This window comes from Stegodyphus dumicola, chromosome 7, assembly GCF_044657685.1.
Source record: "Stegodyphus dumicola isolate Sdum_Otavi_A_Nest chromosome 7, ASM4465768v1".
Taxonomy (NCBI): Eukaryota; Metazoa; Arthropoda; class Arachnida; order Araneae; family Eresidae; genus Stegodyphus; species Stegodyphus dumicola.
Window position 1 is genome coordinate 80,073,293 of NC_140774.1, and position 22,706 is coordinate 80,095,998.

Genomic DNA, 22,706 nt, shown 5'->3' on the forward strand with positions numbered 1-22,706 from the left:
ATATATATATCCACTCTGTTACCCGGCTCAGTAATCTCAGTATCTTTACTCTTATATGTTTATAAATTGTACATTTTTTGCTTTAAAAATGATTGAATTATGTTGTTTTTATCTTCCGGTTAAGGTTTTTATGCCTTTCGTAATTCTGGAAGCAATATTTGTACAATTATCAACAATTTAAAAGCTGTTTAAGTGCGGTTAAGTTTTAAATAACATGGCGGACATATTTGTTTACATTTGAAACAGCAGAATTGTAGATTTGTTGCCAATCTAGAGAGACTAAGCTTCGCAACACAAAAATAACGCCTTCATTTATTATTGCGAATTAAATCATGCTTAATCCTTTCTGGAATTTTTTCGAGGAAATAAGTGTTTAAGATTTACTTCGTAATTTTTAATGCAGATATTTTGAGTTTTTATGTATTTTTGCCTTGTCGCGAAGTGAGAGCTGAATTAATTGAATGAGAAATACTAAATCGTCTGTGAAAAACTGTTTCTTTTCTGTTTTGCTTGCTTGATTTCTTTTATACATCGTTTTAGCTTTATTATAGTATTTGAATAGAACATGTGGTAACGATAATTCTTCAAATGATATAAATTTTGTGCATTCAGAGTGTCGTCATAGTAAACAAATATAGTGAATTTTAAAGAGAGCATTTATTCTATTGTGGTTTATGCGCTGTTGACGAAGTAGATTTAATTCAATCCAATCAATTTAAATTAAATTCAAGAAAAATGCATATAATTTAATATTCCGTACAAGGAAATCATGTGGTGTACACATCAGATTTTTTTCCTGGGGAGGGGAGATGCCAGAATGGGAAACATGACTCAGCAGTGGATTACAAGATAATTTTTGATGAGTTGCGAAAATTTCTAATTTTGTTCTCTTATATAGTTATATAGCGAGAAAGGGGAGAAAGAGGAAAAAAATTAAGTAATAAAAAATAAAATAAATACTACTGATGTCGAGTAAAATATTATGAAATCATAATAAAAAATAAGATAAAATCTACTTTTGGTTAAAATTTGCCACTTTCTAACAAAAATGGCGATATATTAACACGAAAAGACAGTCGTTAAAAACAATATGAAACAAAAACTGGTGATGAGAGTAAATAGAAAGCTAACCTGATTTACAGTGAGATTATTAAAAGAATATCAAAATTCAAGTTACACAGCTAACCACCTTTGGATATAGAATTCAAAAATAATAAAGCAAATTTAACATTAAATCCAGTGAATGCGATGGAAGCTACAAATCTAAATAGTAAATTAAACTTAAGCATCTAAAATTAAAATTAAATTGGAATTAAAACAAAGTAATTCCCTAACAATATTAATAATTGCAGGAATAAAAAAAACTGAGGAAAACTTAATTAAATGAGTACTATCAATTTCGAGCAATATGCTGCGAAATTAGTCAAAGGTTGAATAAATTATACGGAATATACAGGGCTTCCACAAAATCCCTGATCACATTTAACAACTTGTTGTTTGGGGATGGAATAACTTATACTTTTGGTATAGTCCGACTGCGGTAAGTTGGCGTATGATCTTGGAGCGGCTCATATTTAAAGTAGGGACTACCAGGTTATCAATGCTAAAAGCAGATAATGCTTGCTGACCGTACTTTTCGGCAACCGATTCTTTTGCCTCACTGGATCGCCTATACAAGGACAAATTATAATTTCCAAAGAAGAAACATCAGAATCAGGAAACCACTATAGTAGTTATGCTACAACGGGAACATTATCTCTCACTACATTTTGGAATGGAATTATCTGAAATCACGTGATTGAAACGCTTTCTTCTCAAAGCCGAAATGCACTGGTCATTCTTTCATGAGCAAGATTCAAAGTTTTTATGAAAAGCGCCGAATGTGGTGGCGCGCTATGTTGCTGCAAAATAAGCTTTGGTTGACGGTCCTCCAACTGCCTGCAAATGTAATTAATCGATGTAAAGATATAAACTTCGGCTGTTTGTTCTTTTTTTGATGCTGGAGACGTGAAAAATGTGCATTGCTCTAACCGGGACTCGAACCTAGACCTCTCGAATACACGCTAAGTGTGCTATCGCTACACCACTAAGGCACGCTGGAAGCAGGGAGAAAATACCTTTTACACTCCCCTTTTTAAAGGGCAACTGGAGATTGGGGAACTCAGTTCCAAATTTTGGTGGTGTTGGTTTATAGTAAACCTTTTGATTCGGGGAGCCACTATAGAGTCATTAGGTTAATTTGAAGGAGACCTTCTCCGGGACTTGAACGTGGACTTCTCAAATACGTCGAGTGTGCTATCGTTGCACCATAAAAGTATGCTGGAAGGAGAGAGAAAATATCTTATACAACAAAAAATGCTGTGCTGTCTGTTTTCTGAAAGTACGATATTTCGAGAATCAAGTGTACTAAGACATTTCCAAATCCAAAGAAAGGAGAAAATAAATTATGCAGTTAAATCTTTACGAATGCTGGCAGGGGTTCATGCGAGAATTAAACATATTTAGGCGTGATATCACTAAAAGAAATTACGAGTTTTACCCAAATATAAAAACTGATTCAGACCATGAATTAGTTTTTATCAGCTTTCTCACACAGATGTACTCTTGCAATATACACAAGCATTTAAAGTAGAGTTTACGAGGGCAAGACTTCTAACCTTATGGACCAATGTTGTTTTACCTCATTACAAAACAAGGACAAGATTTTTAAACTTATGGACCGACGTTTTGTTACCTTATCGATGAATGTTCGCTTGTGATGAATTTGATCTATCCGTTTTTGAGTCGATGGGCACTGATGATTTTTACATGGAACACATAAAATTGAAGACTTCCGAATTGTAGACGACAAAATTTTTACAATTAGGGAAACAATTTGAACATGGCAGTTCAAATAGTTCTAAAGCAATCCTGCTGTGCTGGGCATGTATTTTTGAAACTTTTGCGTATTTGAAAAAGACAGCTTTTGCTTTCTTTCGTGCATTCGTATCCAGTTACACATGTGAGCAGGTTTTTTTGCTCATGAAATATGTCTTAAACCCACACAGAAGTCGCCTGACAACTTAATATTCGGAAGCATGTGTCAAATTGAAATTGTCGAAGTACAGTCGCGGTATACAACAATTAAGCAAGGACAAGTCTCGTTTTAAGGTAAATGAATAATTTACTATTATTATATTTGTACATAATTTTAAGTATTTTATTTTTTTCCTTCTTTTTCTGAGAGAAACGCTATGCTATGGATTGCGATTAATTGTAATTGTATTACTTTAAAATCTCAATTTATTGCAATCGTAATGCCTGGGAATCACATTTTTGAAACGTTTCGGAATAGTGATTCAAAAATTCAGTTTCTTCATAATCTAGCAAATAATTAAATTTAATAAAGGAAAAAGTTAAATTTATTTCAATAATTTGAACTGCTCAGATCACATAATTATTATGCAAATTGTTTGTATCCATTTAGAAAGATCATGATTTTTTACAGTATGTATATTAAAGATATTTATATAATTTTGTTCATTATATTTCATCGGTTTTTGAGCCTTTATTGTCTTAGCCCTCCCCAAAATAAAATTGTCTATTCTCGATAAATTCTATTATCTACACTACGTTGGACAAAATCAATATTCTACTGGAATTACGTCTGTGACCATTAGTACAGATACTTTTGTGGATGTGAGCTTACTAATTTAAAACTGAAATATCGATAAAAGTCGACTTTACGTTTACATTGTTTTCACACAATAGCTGTATGCCTTTTATGGAACAATGGCACTGATCTTTCTCATTTTTGCTTGCTTAAAGAAGAAATCCTGATAAGTGTTGCGTCCTTGATAAATTTATAAAGGTAATGACTTTGCGATTAAATTAATAGATTTCGTTGTTTAGGTGCTCACTCTTTTATTATTTTTTCCCCATAAAAACATAGAGGAATTCTGTGAAACTGTTTTTCTCATTAAGTTATTTAACACAATATTAAATTATTTTTCTCCTTTCAGTTCACAAATTATTTTATGAATTTTCAGTAAAAACGTATTTCATAAAAACATTTTTGTAAAAAAATAATTTTTTTTTGTCTTCTTAGTCTCAGAGACACGTTATGAAATGAATTACTCAACTGAAAAATTTCTTTTCAACAATTCATTTAAATTACGAAATGTTGCTACATTTCGTAATTTAAATGACAAAATTTAATTAATAGACATATTAATTTTATAAACTCATATGGTATTTTGAAGCTTCTGGAAACAGCGCTCTCTATTCTGTTGAAATAGCAAGAGCCAAGTGTCATTATTAGTATTCTAAAGCATGTATTTCTGTAAATAATATTTAAATGTTTACTTCCTTGTAAAAAGGAAAGGAAGTATTGCATTTGCAAAAAATTTCGGTTAGCAGATTTCAACAGAAATATACATTTTGGTCGTTCCTGAATCCATTCTGACTATTTTTTTGCGTGACGTCCATTTTTTTGCGTGACGTCCACAATATACTAACGTTTTAAAAGCACACATTTGTCTTAAAGGCGAGTTTGGTATCCTCATAAATTTATCTCTCTTTGCGCGATATTGCCTCATACACCCAAAATAAAAAATATTTGAAAGTTTTTTAAATCTAAAAGCATATAAGGTATTTCTCCCGTGTTCCTAGCGTGCCTTCGTGGTGTAGTGGTTCTGCAGACTGGGCCGGTATTCCAGAGGTCCGTGATTCGATTCCCGGCGAAGGCGTTTGCTCATTTTATCATCTTGCCTGTTTTCAAATTTTACCTAATGTCTATATAGTGGCGCCCGAACTAAAAGGGTATTGGATGATGATTCTCCTCGCCAAGGATTTGGCCCAGGTCCCCTAAAAACCCCAGTCATCTTTTAAAAGGCGGAGTATATAAGGTACTTCTCCCGTCTTCCTAGCGTGCCCTCGTGTGTAGTGGTTCTGCACGCTGGGCCGGTATTCCAGAGGTCCGTGGTCCACGGCCCAGAAGGGTTATTAATTTCGTTTTGGTATTTTGCCTTGATTTACTCTAAACGGCTAATCACTTTTTAAATTGTTGCCACCAAATATTAGAGCCCTGCATTATATTTAAAGAAATTAAATAATGAAGAATCTGCATGAATTTGTGTATGATTCTCCCATAGTGAAAAAAACAACTGTTCTCAGAGACGTCAAATTTTCAAAAACGTAGTCCTCCACTCGAATGTAGGAAGCTCAAATTTGTAATTTGTTTTATTATCTATTTCATATTTTGTAAAACTTTAACGAATTTTTGATTAACAAACTCAGCGATTTCAAAGCGAGCAATGGCAACACTGTATTCCCCCCCCCCCAAAAAAAAGAAGGAAAAAAAAAGAAAAAAAGACTTTAGAGTGCGAGGTTATATCGGAAATTCTAAAGATATGCTCTTTTTTAATTATTTTGTGATATTGCTGTTGAACTGAATATAATGGTTTAAGTGCGGAGAACATGATATTTAATAAATAAGTGTAACACACAAAATGTTAAAAAAACGCCCTTTGGGCCTAGTATAAAATCTGAAAGCTTTCAGTTTTTTTTTTTTTTTTTTTTTTTTAATTTAATTTTATTTTTTTATGATTACTGTAAAGGCCCTTATTTTCGCGGACCGTAATTTTAGCGAAAATGAATATATCGGTGATTTCGCGAGTTGAAAATTTCGCGAATTTTATATGAACAGAACTGAAAGTTCAAAAATTTCAAATGTACCTAAGCAAAGTTCAGAAAGTTGAAAAATTCCAAAAGTACATCTTTTGCATAAAGCATTTTAAGAAACTTCCTTTTGTTCGAAAAGTTCGTCCGGCGAGTAAGCGTTTGCTTAAGAATGAATTTATTGAGTGGTATTCTAATGAGCTTCAATTTCTAGAGGAAAAAGTATCTATGAACTTGTAAATATCGCGACTAAAACCGATTCACGCTTCTTGGATTTTGCGCGTATTTAACGATATTGAAGCCAAACATGAGATAATTTTGAATGGCTTCAAAGAAGTTGGTATAAATAGTATTCTAAGTGAATGAGCTGCCTTCTATTAATTTTATTGTTTTATATTCGAGAAATATAGTTGTATATTATTCAAAAAAATAGTTATAAGAAAGAAAGTTGTCAAGAAAAAGCTTGTAACTGTGCAATAAATCATTAAATTTTGGGTAGGTGAAAAATTTCTGATTTTTTATTATTATTTGAGGCGGACAAAAAAAAAGTATTTCGCGAGGCTTAAATTTTCGCGATTGCAATGAGCTCTCGAAAATTAAAGCCTCGCGAAAATAAGGGCCTTTACAGTATTATTATTCAGTGAATTAGCGTTAATTTGTAAATGTTGCAACAGAGACGAAAATGCATGAAAATCTGCTAACATTTTTTTTTTTTTTTTACTCTCTTCAGAAAAACTAGCTGGCTGGTTAATTTGGAATTTTTTATGTTTCCAATATTAAAAATTAGAATTTCCAGCTTACAAAATAGCTGAGGTAGCCAATAATTTTCTTTATTTATATATCTTTTAAGAATATTATGGCACTCGGTTATTAAGAATAACTGAGATGAGTTCACCAAAGTCAAAAAACTTCACTGGAATTTTGTCAACAACAGTTAGTTTAAAAAGTTTTTTTAGCTCTAATGGCGCTTGCGTCGTTGAGATGTTGTGCGCATGCTCCTTTCAAATCCTCCTGTACGCTGCCTCTCGTCAGGTGTGTTTGAATTCAGAACAGGTGTTCAGAACGTACGAGTTGTATCTATTGTTGTGGCGTCCCTTTTCATCCCTCCGACTGTTGGAAAGTCCAAAATTCTGAATTTCGGCTGCCTTTACTGTTTATAACATTCTCTATTATCTTGCTGCAAATAAAAAGGAAATTCATCTAGCTTCTATGTGAATTTAGAGCCAATATTATAACTGAAGATGAAACCTAAGGATGAAAAGTAAGTCATAACTTTGTTTATCACAAGTGGCATAAAAAAAAAAAAAAAAAAAAAAAAGAGAGAGTTTCCGTTTTAAACTATGATTTGCTAATCGAGACTCGAACAAATTGTTGTTGCCACCATAGTAAATTTTGCATTTGTATATACTGATGAAGTGAAGTTGCATATATATATATCTTAAAATTTTGAATTAAATTAATATGGATACTGATTAAAACGAAATGTTTGATCCAGAGATTATGATTGTGGGAAAAGAAATTTAAATATTTTCTTGTCTAAGGGATTTTCATATCATTTTACATGAGATTCGCCCTTCTACTGCTTTTACAGTTCGTATTCATAATATATTTGCTATACATGTGCTTTTAAGTTAAAACTGATATTTGGAAGTTATGCATCATTGTAACTGTACAATAACAAAAAGCAATGAATTTTGTTTTATTTTGCAGCTTGACGGTATACCTACTTTTAACCGAATCATAAATGTTACTGTGTTGCGAAATTCTGAGCATTGATCATTGCTTTATTAAATTAGCTTTGATTACGAATACAGTTAAAATTATACTTCTCTGCAGAATCATAGGGAAGCAACAAATTTTGCTAATATTTTCATGAGTATATTTCGGCAGTTAAGAAATTAAAAACTGCGAATTTTTAGCTTACGGAATTAATTAACCGTTTTCACCAATCTATAGCAAATAATTAAAAAAATTCTAAAAAAATGTGTTGATTTTGTTTTAAAATTATGTAGCACGATCTGAAAGTTGTGTCACAACTTTAATGGTTATTTTTTTAGAGTTTGTTTCATACAGAAACAGCAGGCGGGAAAGAAGTTCTTATATCTCCCATTTTAACATTGGAAAACAGCATTAACTTTTATTTGGGGGGGGGGAGGGTTAATTTTTAGTAGGATATTGTCTAAAACGTAAATTTAAAAATTTATTTTAGTATTTTTTTTTTAAGTAGCTTTGGTTCAACATTTTCGCTTATTTCAATCGCATGCAAAATTTTGCTTGCGCGCAAAAGAACTTCGTTAACGGATTTTCTGCCTGCCCTCTTTATGGCTGGAAGTTTCACAAACGGATTTTTGAACTGAGTCACTGATTTCTTTATGCATGTACCTAACTGGATTCTTGAATATTGCAACAGTGTTTTTGTTTAAAATACGCTTATTAAGGAATTTTAGTCTTCCTCACTTCCTTCGTGGGTAAGTAGTAGCACATCTGGCTAGCGTAGGAAGATCCAGAATTCGAATCCTTACAAGGATATGACTGATTTTCTCATGTTCAAAATAACCTAACTTTTAACATTTGTAATTTCTAATTCAAAGAGATTCTGAAAAATATTTTTGAAAAGTGAAAGAATATTGTTCTTTTATCATCCTATAAAAGCGAAGCTGTTGTACCCAATTAAAATCAACCTCATGAAGGAAAAGGAATCATTTTTAATATAGATGACTATTTATTATCTTACCGTCAAGTTTTCTCCCATAATTGTTAATGACCCTCATTAATAATATCTTATTTTAATTTTGTTTTTTTAATCGGAATAGTTAATGTAATTGGAATGCAAGAACGGAAGTATCAAATACTTAAAACATGTAACAGCTACGAATTACACTTTGTTTTATGAAAACTTTTACATTCCGAACAAAAGTGTCATCAAAGACATAAATAGAAGAAATATTTCCTTTAAAAAAAATTAACTTTTGTTGATTAATTACAGTAAAAAATACTCAATATTATGAGTAACCATAAAAATATTATAAAAAAGGGTCGTATACAAAATATTTTGAATAGATGCAGAAAAATTCTATTTTACCTTAGTTTCTTTATGAAATGGCTACGGCAAAGTACGCGAGGGCTATTTGTGCAATATAGCAGGGATTCTCTTTAATATTCATCTTGCACATCCGTTCGACCAGAACTGAACTTAAGGTGTTCAGTGGTTTTTCACACTCGACTACTGCTGTGGCTTATTTGCATTGGGTGAATGGAGAAAAAAATTGCTTAAATATTAAAAGAATAAATAGATTTTAGAGTTGTGCTACATTATGTTTGAAAAAATATACTAAAAAAATATGCGAAATAGGCTATTTAATGAAGTTGAAATTGTGGAATAAATTACGTTATATGTACAGGGTACATTACGCCCAAAGAGTCGTTTTTTAACGTTTTGTGAGTTACCTTTATTTATTAAACATATTCTTCGCACTTAAACCATAAAATTCAGTTCAACAGCAATATCGCAAAATAATTTTAAAATGAGCATATCTTTATGACTTATGACTTACTTTTTTCTGGTCATTAACTACTAAAGAGTTTTCGCCAGTAGATCTCATTAAAGTGCACTAGGCAAAGATATTTTCAAATAAATGGTACTAGGGAAGTACCAACACCCGTGGGTAAAGAAAATTCAGCTGCGTGAGCAGGCATATCTTAATACTTACGAATGTAGGCGTTCATCATAAAAATTGTGCAGTGGTAAGCAATGGCATTAAATTGAAGCATGCAGGCAGGTTCAGTGAGTTGTATGGCAAATAGCTAGTAAGAGTGCAGGATAAGCAATAGTGAGACATCATGAAAATAGCGCGAAGACAGTTTGAAGCTGTGAATGGCATAAGAGATTAAAGTCCTTCAGAAGTATGCAGTAGTTAGATAGGCCGTAAAAAGTTCGTAGAATCATACGATAAAGTAAAAATTCATACAAAATAATTTAAAAAATGAAATAGTAACACAAAAATCTTGAATAAAAAAATTTCTTGATTAACATAAGTATAAGATGCAACACAAATAATAGGATTAGAGTTCAAGTAAATTTTAAAATTAAAATTTACGAGTTACCACCATAACGAATTGTGATGAATTGTCCTTGGGCGTTTGACAGTATATTCAATGGTTGGATCATAATCCAACATTTGTTTAATTGCGTTATACTGACTATGCTTCATCTTCTCGAAAAAGTTGTGAGCTGTCATGAGTTAAAGTTATGCACAGATGGAATATGCAAGTCATTATAAATTATAGAGTTTCTCACGTACCAAGGTGCATTCACAATGCTACGTAGAATATTATTTTGAAGTATATCCAATTTTTTGCGTTCAGTTTTATTGGCGATTGCCCAGGCCGGCACTGCATATAGCATGATCGGTCGAATTAGAGATATGTAAAGCATTTTCTTTATTTTTAGACTGAGCTTCGATTTTTTGCCGATAATAGGATAAATTGCCATGTAGGCTGCATTTGCTTTGTTTAAGATATAAGAAATATGATCTTTGAAGTTGAGAGACTTATCTATGTAAACACCTAAATATTTATAGGAATTAGCTACAGGGATTAGAGTTCTATCTAAGTAGATATCAGTATTAACTCTTAATCTTGTTTTGTATCTCCGATAGAGCACAATACAACATTTAGAGGCGTTGAGCTTAATTTTCCAAGTCTTGCACCAGTGATTGATCATATTGAGATGCATTTGTAAATTACTTAGAGCGAGCTAGGAACTTCTGGATTCAGTCAGTACTACAGTGTCGTCAGCGTATTTGAGTATTTTCGTGTTGAATGGGTGCGGGAAATCATTGATATAAACATTATAGAGCCGGGGGGAAAGAACGGATCCTTGCGGGACCCCGCTATGAATTCTTTTTCTGACAGATAAGGCGTCACCGCAGCGAACTTGAAAGGTCCTGTTTTTCAGATAGGAACTAATGAGTTTTACGAAACTGTTTAGAAGCATAAAATTATTCAATTTATGCAGGAGGCCTGCATTCCACACTCTATCAAAGGTCTTTTCGAAGTCGAGATAGCATAGCATATCTTTAGAATTTCGGATACACACTCTCCTTCGCTTGAGATAAAAATGTATTTTTTTCCTCCGTACAGTATTGCCATTGCTCGCTTTGAAATTGATTTTGTTATTCAAAAATTCATTAAGGTTTTACAAAATATGAAATAGATAATTAAACAAATTCCAAATTTGGGCTTCCAGATGCCCATATTCGGGCGGAAATGCATGTTATTCAAAATTTGATTGCTCTAGGTACCTTTTCTTGTATCACAATGTAAAAAACACATTTTCTAAATGTATGCTTATTTTTTATTTCGTTTATTTTATTAGATTCAAAACCTCTTTTTTTTTTCCCTCTGGAATGTTTTTCTATGGTATCTTACAATCGATGACGTCATACAAATTCATTATTATTAGCGTAGAATCCTGAAAAATTGCGAAAAACATCTATTTTTAATTCCTTTTAATAGGAAATAAAAAGAACAACATCCATAAGAGAGATGTTTTTTGAATAGATTTCATAACTCGTAGGCGTCGCTGATGTGCAATGAATGAATCTTTTATCCCGAAGAAGTTGAATGAATATATATTTTTTCCACCTTTTATTTGAAAGAAGAATAAGCTATGAAACAATCTTTTTATATGTCTTTGGGAAAATCTTTTGTTTAATTATGCACTTCAATACAACTTGTATTACACGCTTGAATCATATGTAAAACCCATTTTTTTTTTTTTTTTTTTTTTTTTTTTTTTTTTTTTTTAAGGAGATTACATGTGTAAATAATTAAGTGCTTTATCCTTGAGAAAGATTTACACCTTGAAATAACAAAGATTTGAACCTTTTTCACTTTCTGCCACACTTTTACACAAATATAGGCAATTAGAATATGCCATCAGCAATATTATCAGAAAATCTTACTTATATAAGATTAGTAATTTAAATAAACGCTTTTACTAACTATAAAAGTGTTTATTAAAATTACTAATCCTTATTACATTTCTATTGCAGTTGATAAAAATCACGTTTTACATCTTAAAATTAGAAATATTATGGAAATATCCCTTAATATTTCGAATGATAAAATTATGATTTAGATAAATGAATTATAAACTTCGTTCAGAAAATAATAAAAACTATTATTAAAAATTCAAACAAAATACGAACCAAATATAGCTGTTAATTAAATCTTGAGGTAGGGGGGAGTTTTTTCACGGGCACACAATACTTTGTTTATCAATATAACAAACAGAGCCACGTAAAAGCAGATAAAAATGAAACGTTTCACTTAATTTCTTTTATGTTTAAAAATATACAAATAAATAAATACCTCGTCGCAGATTTAACCAATTAATGAATAAAACAGCAGCTACTGTCCCCAGTGATAAAGGTAAATTTTTACAATTAAATTAAATTAAAAGGCTCTTCCAAAAATAAAGCCCCCGCCCAGTGGCCGAGCGGTAAAAGCCGCTGAATGCTGGTAGTTCGGTCTGGGGTTTGAGTCTCTGCCAAACGGCTGGCCGCATGATCCCTTTCATGGTTTGTGAATGCGAGCCAGTTCTCCCTAAGAAGTTCTTTACGGGTATCCGTCTCTTGCCGTTAAGTGCCTAATGGGGAGCATGTAATGAAATAAAAAGAATATTTCAAAAATAAGTAAATAAATTTAAAAATCTCTATTTGAAAGCTCCGAAGCTTGCTATCCACGTTACTACAGTATTTGATTATTGTCATGAGATTTTATTTCTGCTGCACATGATACTGTTCATAAGAACTATAGTTTGAAACATTTTTTTTTCCCCAATGGCAGATTGTAAACAATTACAAATGTAACCCAGTCCATTAATCTATACAAGGCCAGATGAGGTGGTCTCTTTATTATGGAGGCAACTTATAGGTGGGCCACCATCGCCTTTCATATGAAGGGACGGACAGTTACAACCGTGCCTTCCCGAGATTCGAACCCAGGCCCTTCGGTATCGCAGTCAGCTTCCCTGACTACTATACCGACTGGGCGGCATAGTTCGAAATATTGCAATCAACAATAATGGTGATGTTAGAAATACATTTTGTTTATTATAGCAAAATTTATGATCTAAAATAATATCTGCCCTAAAATATTATTAAAAATTATAGGGAGGAGGACTTTTGAAATGATTCATTCTGTTAAGCTGATGACCAGCTTCTAGTTTTTATCTACACAGATTTTATCAACTGCCACATGAAAACAATAATAACCTTCCTGAAATGTCAAACATTTCTGCACAAAGCTTAGGACTTTTAAAATTGAAATACTATTATTCTTGCTCTCTTGAATTCAAAATCGTTGCAGCTGTGTGAAATTGTATTCCATGTTTTGCTATTTATTGCCTTTAGATATAATTAAAATTATAATAATGTATTTGTTTGTGAAATCTCTTTCTTTCCAAATGGTAAGTTTCGTCACTTAATGAATGGTATCAAACTTTTACTAGGATTCTAATTTAGTGACGTTTTACTCAGATAGGATGGGAGCTATATCAAACTGTTGTTATAGTCAAAATACTGATTTCCTTTATTTTCAGAATTAAGTCCAATCTTTATCTTTCTTTAGCGTTAGATAATATATGAGTGACAATATCATAAGTTCGTTCTAAACAGCACACATGATTATTTTGTAACCGAGATGCTAATATGTGGGGTTAGAAATATTTTTTATTAGTTAATCGCACTTACGGTGCGCGCAAAATATTAATAATAATTTATGTTCACTTACATTATTAAAAATGGAGTGCAGGTAAAAATTTTTAACGCATATACTGCTTCTAAACAGATCTGTTTCTCGCAATCCTAAACAATGTACTCTCACAAGCTGGAAAATGTAAGTTATATATTCGTGTCGCATGGAATGTCATTGCATCGCGGAATCGGCAATTTGCCAAGCCGAGTAGATAATTGAAACGAAGTTAGAGCAGCACAAAATGATGAAGAAAAAGACGTTGCAAACTCTTCAAATCATTTTTTTAATCAAATAGCTTATATAGACCGCTAACAGTGCGCGAAAGACTTTTCTTTTTACGCTATGCATTTTAATTTCATAATCCTTGCAAGAAAATCGAATTTGTGAAGAAAGACCCATTCGCTTTTTCATTCAGCATGCAGAACTCGCAGACCCCTGAAGGAACGAATTTCCCCTCCCAAGCTCTGAACCTGAAGCTTTTAAAAGTCGGTTCATATACCGGAACATCATTCATCCGATTTACAATACTATTTAACGATGCTGTTTCGCTTTCTTAAGCCTTTCCGCTAGCTTTCAAAAGAAAGAGAAGAGCAAAAACCCAAAGATTTTTCTCAAGATGCACGGACAATTTTAAAATGTGGAGATGTATTTAAAAAACATTTCGTAATTCTGTATTTTTCAATAATACTTTTCGAACGAGTTTTAATGTTTATATATCATTAATGTAATTAATAAAAAAAGAACCTGAAAGGGTTCAGATTTTAACGGTCGCGCAAAAGGTTTTATTAAAGGTTTTTCTGCGCTCCCGCTGAGCTCGCAGTCTACCAGTCTGTTGTTGCACTCATTCCTGTTAATCCATTTCTTTTTGCCTTTTTAGCTTCATTATTAAGCATTATTTTCTTCGCACTTACGCCATATACAATTCAATAGAAAAATTATACGAATTTTAAAACTAGGATGTGCTTAGAATTTCCGATGAAGTGTTAAGTGCTGGCACACATTTTTCTATTTTTTCAGTTTTTTTCTCAGTTTATCATATCAATGTACTGTTTTCTTAGTAAGATAGTTCACAAAACTTTTTTTCCTCCTTTAATATTAACGTTTTGTGTGTTAAATTTATTAATTATAAATATTATGTTCTTCGCACTTACGCAGCATAAATTTTAGTTGAATAAGAAAATCACAAAATATTTAAAAACAAGCACATCTTTAGAATTTTCGATATACAATCTCGCGCGCTGGAGATACAATGTTTTAATCCATACAGTGTTGCCACTGCTCACTCTGAAATCATTCAGTTTATTAAAAATCATTAAAGTTTTACAAAATACGAAATTCAAAATTCGAAATTCAAAGTTCGGGCTTTCACGTGCACATGTTCGGCTGTAGGACTACGTTATTCAAAATTTGATGGCCCTAGGTACAGCCATTTTTTTATAGTGTGAGAAACATACATACATTCATGCAGATTCTTCATTACTTAATTTCTTTAAAAGTAATACAGGACGATAATATTTCGTACAAAAGTTTGAAAGGTGATTCAGACATTTAAAGTGAGAAACCGCCAGATCCTGTTTCGAGACTAATAGCCCATTCGGCTGACGCCCTCTTGGACTAGAAATGAATTTCTAATGTCGTGTAAACTATGGCTTCGACTTTGTCTTTAGCTCTGTTATATGTACAATGTCATCTGCAACAGAAATAAAATCTAAGTATGTTAAAATTCTCTAACAATGTGCAGATTACAATCACCTATATATTTCTTTCTTGTTCTTTTAATTCATTTAAACAATAATGTTCTTTTTAAAATCATTTTTATAATTAACAGTTTGAACCTTTAGAAAATAATGCATATACTTTTCAAATTAAAATTATTGAGATATCCGGTAATACAACTGATTTTTTGCGTCTGTCTTTGGGAATGGTGTCGTTAAAGCAACCATTGAATTTCACACGTTTCCTTTGCTTTTTTTTTTATGTTATTCAGGATAAGGAAATGAAATGGAATAATTTTTGAAGAAACTTATTCTAGGAATGTTTTTTGTGTCCTAGAACGATTTACTAAACCATCAAATAGACCTTTTTCTATTTAGAACTGAACACTGAAATTTTTACGGAATCCTGATGACTTCAAAGCACAACAACGATTTCCGAGCTTATTTAGTGGTTTTTGTTGTTGTTCTCAAAGATTTCAGCATGTATTTTACATTCGATGACTGAGAGAATTTCGAAATGTTGCACTAGTTAGAGCAGCGTTTCCCAACGTGGGGCCCACGCCCCACAAGGAGGCAATGCGACTGTTAAGAGGGGCAATTCAAAAATGGACTCTCCAGAGTTTAAGGAGACAAAGGAAGTCAAAATTTTTCGAAATTACATTTTTTATTCCCCAAAATAAAGAAAAATGTAAGTGATGCATACGTAAAAAGTTTTTAAATTGCGGTGCATTTTAAATATTTTATAAAGAGTTTTCGCTGTAGACATGGACATTTAAATGCTTTTAAAGGGCATTTAAATAACTGACACATTATGCTTTCCAGACTTTTTCGCACATTTCAGCCAACGAATTTATTTTATTTTTTACTGTAGAAATGGCAATCGGTATATTATTTTTTCCTCGAGTCACAACAGCAGCTGCTTTCAGCTTTATTTATATTGATCTTATATTTATTTCTTTCAACTCTTAGTGAAATGAGGGGTGTAAGCAAGAAAAAAAGTTCGTCAGTATTCGGAGGTATATTTAAAATTTGGTTTCGTACGCGGTCGATAAATGGTCACCTTTTGCCTTTTATGCCAATAATGCCTGACCAACGAATCAATGAAACTAGGTCATCTTGAGGCACATTTGAAGGCGAAACATAATGCTGATATTAATTCAGATTTGAATTATTTTCACACTTTAATATTACTCTTTTTTTCAAAAATTTTCCTTAAAGTCTCTACTTACTGCTCATAATGCAACTGTTAATCGTGCTCTTGAGGCTATTTATCAAATTTCATTACTCATCGCTTAATCTGGGAAAAGCCGTACTATAGGGGAGAATTCAATCAAACCATCAATATCAGCATTTAAAACTGTTCTAGAAAAAGATGACGTTAAAGCTATGCCAATAAGTAACAATACAAAGATGAAATGAGTGAGGATATTGAAATACAACTTGTTGAAAAGCTGAAAACAAGAAAATTTTCGATGCAAATGGATGAACCAACTTTGAGAGACAATGAGGCCGTACTTGTTAATTATGTAAGATATGTTCATAAAGGGGATTTTGCCGAAGAAACGTTCTTCTGTAAATCATTAGAAAGCACCACTACCTCCAAAGATATTTATAGTAAGCTAAAAAATTACTTAGATATAAAAAGTATACCAATAAAAATATAATACATTTTGTACTGCAGATGGTGCTCCTAATATGATGGTTGAAAAATAAAATAAATCACGGAATTTGAAAAAAGTTTGCTTAAAATTGACAAAAGATGAGAATCCAGAATTGCATCTTGTGCATTGTGTTATTCATAAAAACCTGGTTAAAGTATATCAATGCTATAAAAGCTAGGGCCAAACGTGAACGTCTTTTCAAGTTATTTTATGAAGAACAAAATGAAGATTATATGAGACATATACTTCACACTGAATAAGAAGGCTGTCGAAAGGGAACTGCTTGGAAAGATTTACGGAACAAATTGATACTCTTAGTTATTTTTTAAGTAACAAACCTTAAATGAAAAATTCGTTAACGGATGATAACAAGCCATTTGTGAGTTATTTAGCCGATATCTTTGAAAATTAAATATATTAAATAAACAACTTCAAGGAGCAAATAAAACTTATGTCGATTAAAAAGCGAAGATATTCGGTTTCATTATCTTTGTTGAATTAAGTCAGGCATATACTATTTACCACAAAAATTTTGAAAAGTTTCATTGTCTCTAAAACTGTGACGTGACGGATACCGCTATATTTGTTATTGCCGATCATCTGAAAAATTTATCGGCTGATTTAAAAGATTTTGTTACTGAAACAAAATTGATTTCCCAACTTGGATGATGCAGCCAATGCTAGTGGATTTGGCTGATATTTTAAATACGCAGTAAAAAGAAGAATTCGTAGAAATGCAAAATGATGAGTCAAATCTTTATTTAATATAAAAGGAGTGATGACATAGTTTTGTGAGGAAACCAGAGTCCGATATCCAAATGCAACAAAATTTGCAAGAGAACTATTGTTACCGTTTCCATCTTCATTTTCAGCAAATATCAAGCGCAAGGGATTCGCTAAATTTAAATAATACAAATTACTAATACTTAAAATAATATTAAAAAAATCTTTCACTAAAATGAGTTTGTTCTTGAATTTCAGTTTTCCATGTTTTGAAAGTTCACTTACTGTATTTGCTCACAAAATTCGTAGTCATTTCTTCCTAAAAGCTATCATTCAAGTTTCTTTCGAAAACATTTCAATTTTTTAATTTTAAAAATTTTGTATTTGCTAGGGGGAGCTTAATAATTTTAGAGAGGATTAAGTGGGGCATAGCACAAAAAAGGTTGGTAAACACTGAGTTAGAGTGTAAACAAAACCTTTGGAATCAACACGTTGATTATAATTACAGTATAAAATAATACTTGTAGGAAAATATTATTGAGAAGTGCTGATGAAATAAATGTTTTTGAAATGATTCACTTTTATAATCTGGTGAGCAATGCTATTTGACAGTATTGGAAGAAGAAAATAATAAAAGATTTTAAAATATCGTAGATTAACAACAACATTTATGATTAACAGAATTTTTTTTGTTAAATAAAAACAGTAACACACCTCCATGGTTTTAAAGGGAAAAAAAAACAAGCTCTCTAATGAGTATTTCCCTGTTCAACTGTTAAGTTTTAACTTAATCACTATACCAGAAATTAAAAAAATATGCTACACGAATTCAGTGAATTCCGAGAAATTCCTAAAGGATAAAGTAATGGTAATTATTACTAACAGGCGTAAACTTGCTTTCTTCAAAATACCGTTTGAGGTGCTTTTCCGTTAGCAACATGTGAAGGTTCTGGATCGCGAAACGCAGCTAAATGTGATTATCAATCAAAAGGAATATTTTAAGAAGATTTAACATGTTGAAGAAGGATTACACGACAAATCATTCAACAGACTTTGGATTTTTGATTTGATGTTGCCTCGTCTGCTTATGGAAAGAAATTTTAAATAGGACTTCCTGCTTGATTTTATGCAGCCATTATATGTCGTGAAGGTTTTAATGACTGAACAAAAGGAAACAATAAAGTTTTCTTTGCCCAAACGCAATTATCATTGAGCAGCTTATTGAGAAGAAAAGTATAACTGTTCTTAATCTTTTCCATTATTTGCTAGATTAGCTGTTAGCAAATTACTTTTTGTTTCCTAAAATTAAATAGACAAGATATCATTTGAAGATAATTTCAAGGGGGAGGGGGTAGCTAGGGAATTAAAACGTATTCCGTTGACTGACTTTACATTCAGAAGATTTGTAAATGTATCAAAAGGTAGAGGAATTAGGAGGAATAAATGCATAAAGCGTGATCATCCGATTCCGTTTGTTTCTTAAGTGCCTGTTTTGATAGCATTGAGGTCGCATAAGTGTCGCTAGACCTTTTGTTAGCCAATGCAGTCAGTCTTCAGCTGTTTCTAAATTCTTCCGCCGAATGCAGCCGCATTGGCCGTGTCCGCTCCTACGCTGGCTCAGGATTGCATTTATAATGTTCCTGGTGTGATCACTTAACATTATTATCAATCTGTTCACGTTCAAAATCACATCAATTCTTGGAGATTAAATTCTGCCGCAGACTATTTTCACGCACATTTTTCTGATTTATAAACATGTGACCAAGGAGTCTTTTAATTTCGTCGTTTTTTTCTTCGCCTCTTTATTATTATTTTAAATGCTGTGTCTATTTTAAAACTATATAATATCGAAAATTGAAATATTACAAAAATTCTTTTAATATATCTACAAAATTTTTAGTTCTTACTTAAACATTCTCAGTCACGTTGATTTCTTTTTATTTTCCCTTATCGTGGACTCGTTTCTCTTTTTGCTCTTATTATTATTATCACGATGGTTTTAAGCCAAAGATACTTTGTAGTAACTGATCGTTTTTCAAAGTCGTTATTGAGTTATATGATTCATATGGTATTCATTGCATTCCGAATTAAGTGTGATATATAAGTATATTGTGAAGTACATAAGTATACTGATGACGCAATTCTTACTAAATGTGCCCCGATAGAGTTTTTTAGTTGTTATTTTTCCTTTTGGCTGTCTGGGGAAAGTTATATTCACTTTATTTGCTTCTAGATTTTCGACTGCTAAGCGCAATTAAAAAAAAAAAAATTAAGGACCTGTGTAAAGGAATCACATAAGATTACACACCCTCAGGTTTTCAGTGCCGGATAGTTAAACTGGATGCTTTTATACAGGATAGTGAGAACCTATACTCCATATCTCTTAGTAGTGTTTATTTTTTCATATTCACATGGTTGCAAAAATCCCTGAAAAGTCTTTGATTCCATTTAGCGGATGACATGAATAGCACTGTATAAAATATTTTTAGGTAGCAACCAGGAACCATTCATCAGAACAGCAATTTTGATCTGGCTCGTCGATGAGTTTCAGGAGATGGTTTTCTACACTTATTTTGAGACAGTTCAAAAGTGATAAGCGTTTAGCAGAAATCATGGCCCGAATTTTGAATACTCACCTCTTCCAGGGGCTATTCCATGCAGTAAAATATGATACGTGTAATGCATACGAGAAAGAATATTGAAAGCCGAATACAAGTTACTGCTGCTTACAAATGTGCAGTCAAAGCATGAAAACTTTTGACGTAACTTTATATCTTCGCCTAATGATATTAAGATTAGCGTTGACTTTAGCTGACTGTTTCCAAATATTTTTTTAAGAATCCGATTATCCTTCTCGCGACCTATTAAGTGCTGCCATTGCATCGCTTGCTAAGCCGCGAGGATGACAGGTATTTTTAGCTCAAAAGGGACGTTAGTCCCGAATGGGCTATTAGTCTCGAAACGACATTTAGCGTCGAAACACTTAAAAAACTGTTGCCACCAAATGTTATCGTCCTGTATTATAGTTAAAGAAATTAAATAATAAAGAATCTACGTAAATATATGTATATTTTTCGCATTTTGAAAACCAATGGTACCTGGAACCATCAAATTTTGAGTAACGTATTCCTTCAGCCCAACATGGGCGCCTTTCCGAAATTTTAAATTTCGAATCCGTTTTATTATCTATTTAGTAGTTTGTAAAACTTTAAACAATTTTGTGATTAACAAACTCAACGATTTCAAAGCGAGCAGTGACAACACTGCACGGAATAAAACATTTTATCTCCATTGCGCGAGACTGTTTATCGAAAATTCCAAAGATATCCTGTTTTTAAATATATATATTTTTTTTATCTTGCTCGTGAATTGAATTTTATGTGGTGTAAGCGCCAAGAACGTGATATTTAATAAATAAAGTAAAACACACGAAACGTTAATAATAAAAAGGAAAAAAAAAAAAAAAAAAAGTTTTGTAAAGACATCTTAGTAAGAAAACTGAACATTGGTATGATGAACTTAGAAAAGACAGAAAAATGTAACGCTGCATTGTAATTTCTAAAAGTATACTGCTATGTGGCTTTTAAAATTGTTGTAATTTTGATAATAAAGCTAAAAAGACAAAAAAAAAAAAAAAAAGGTTAGCAGGAGTGAGTGTAACAGCGGACTGGTAGACAGGGAGCTCAACGAGAGCGTAAAATTACGTAACAATCCCTTTTGGGTGATAGTTAAAATTTGAAAACTTTCAGATTATTTTTTTTGGGGGGGAGGGGGGCTAAGATGTGTTTTGCATGAAGCGCAAAACACGAGCTCTTAGCGGTGTCTTTCAGATTCTGGGAAAGTGACATTGCGTTATACAACGTTATTACGTCATTTATCATCTACATGTGTTAGAAAGTGTTGTCATTGCAAGAAATAAGATTTTTAATTTATTTTGCTGGCGGCTTAGCTAACAGCCAATTTGAAGAGTGCTGCCATGCTAAATGACGTAAAATAATCAAATACAACTTATTATAACGATCATTTCATTTATAACGGTCCGTATAAAAAGTTTCCAGATGAGTGAAAGTATATTAACTATAATTAAAATGGCTACTCGGTTCTTTTTCTTTAAGAAAAATTACGTAAGGAATCGTATTGTTGCAAGCCGACTGAATTTATTTTTCAAACTATACATGCTTAACAAATCGAATGATATAAAAGCCATAAACACATATCTTAATAATTTAAATCATTATTTTATTTTTTAATAATATATCTAACTGCATAATTTATCTATTAAAAACTATCCAGTTGACAAGATGACCATTTGAAATAGTATCATAATTAATGAAAAAAGGTTTTAAACGCCATATAATGCGAGCCACGAAACAGAACTGTTTTATTTTTAACAATTTACGAGGGATTTTGTCAGGGTGTAACCCAGTCATAAGTTTGATGACCACCTTCACACACTGTGTGTGTGTCTCTTGTGCACTTTCTTATAACAAGTCACGCCAGAAAGTATACTTACACTGTAGTAAGAAGTAACATCTTATACTAAATACTTTTGTACGCGTGTGTTGTATTATTCTTCTGCCTCTCTTCATCATCGTTAAGGTCTCGTGCAGAGAGGACACCTCCCCGAAAGAATAAAGTCCTCGAAACGATTGTTCGAATACGCGTATTCAACCGGTCGGAACGTCGCTCGCTTGGGTCCTTGAACCCGTTTGCGCTCACGTTACGAATGGAGTTTCTGCAGAATGCACGTTTGTAGTTATTAGAATAAAATGCATCTTTTACTTGTTTCTGCGCACCCACTAGACCGCGACTGCAGGGTCTCAGAGGTAAATTGTCTCCTGTCGGAGTGGCTGCATCACGTTTCTATCCCACATGATGCATGCAATTTTTTCTGATGTAGTAAATTCGAGAAGATTCACCCTGTTTCTTTTCTTAGCAATTTTTTAAGCTATACCTTGGTTTTGTTGCAAACTTGCTTTCTCTCTCTGTTGCTGTTGAAACGCCTTTTCACTTTTTTCATCACGTTACGATACTTATCGCAGAATATAAATATCAATGAGGTCATGGAAATTGCTAATTCTGACAACTTTTGTCACTCTTTCGGCAGAAGATCTTCAATTTAAATTTCAGACTGTAAAGCTACCGTGCATATCAGCTCAAACCTGAGAAATTTGTGTAAATTCTGTGT

General features: G+C 32.3%; 1 protein-coding gene across 1 annotated transcript in view; it reads left to right on the forward strand.

The window, feature by feature from the left end:
- The first annotated feature begins 6,703 nt into the window (after positions 1-6,703).
- Positions 6,704-22,706, forward strand: part of LOC118203334 (uncharacterized) — a 128,643-nt gene continuing 112,640 nt past the window's right edge. Inside the window, exon 1 of the mRNA XM_085820514.1 lies at positions 6,704-6,919. Within this exon, the coding sequence (XP_085676640.1) occupies positions 6,900-6,919 (20 nt within the window). The 5' untranslated portion in view covers positions 6,704-6,899. The remainder of the gene's footprint in view (positions 6,920-22,706) is intronic.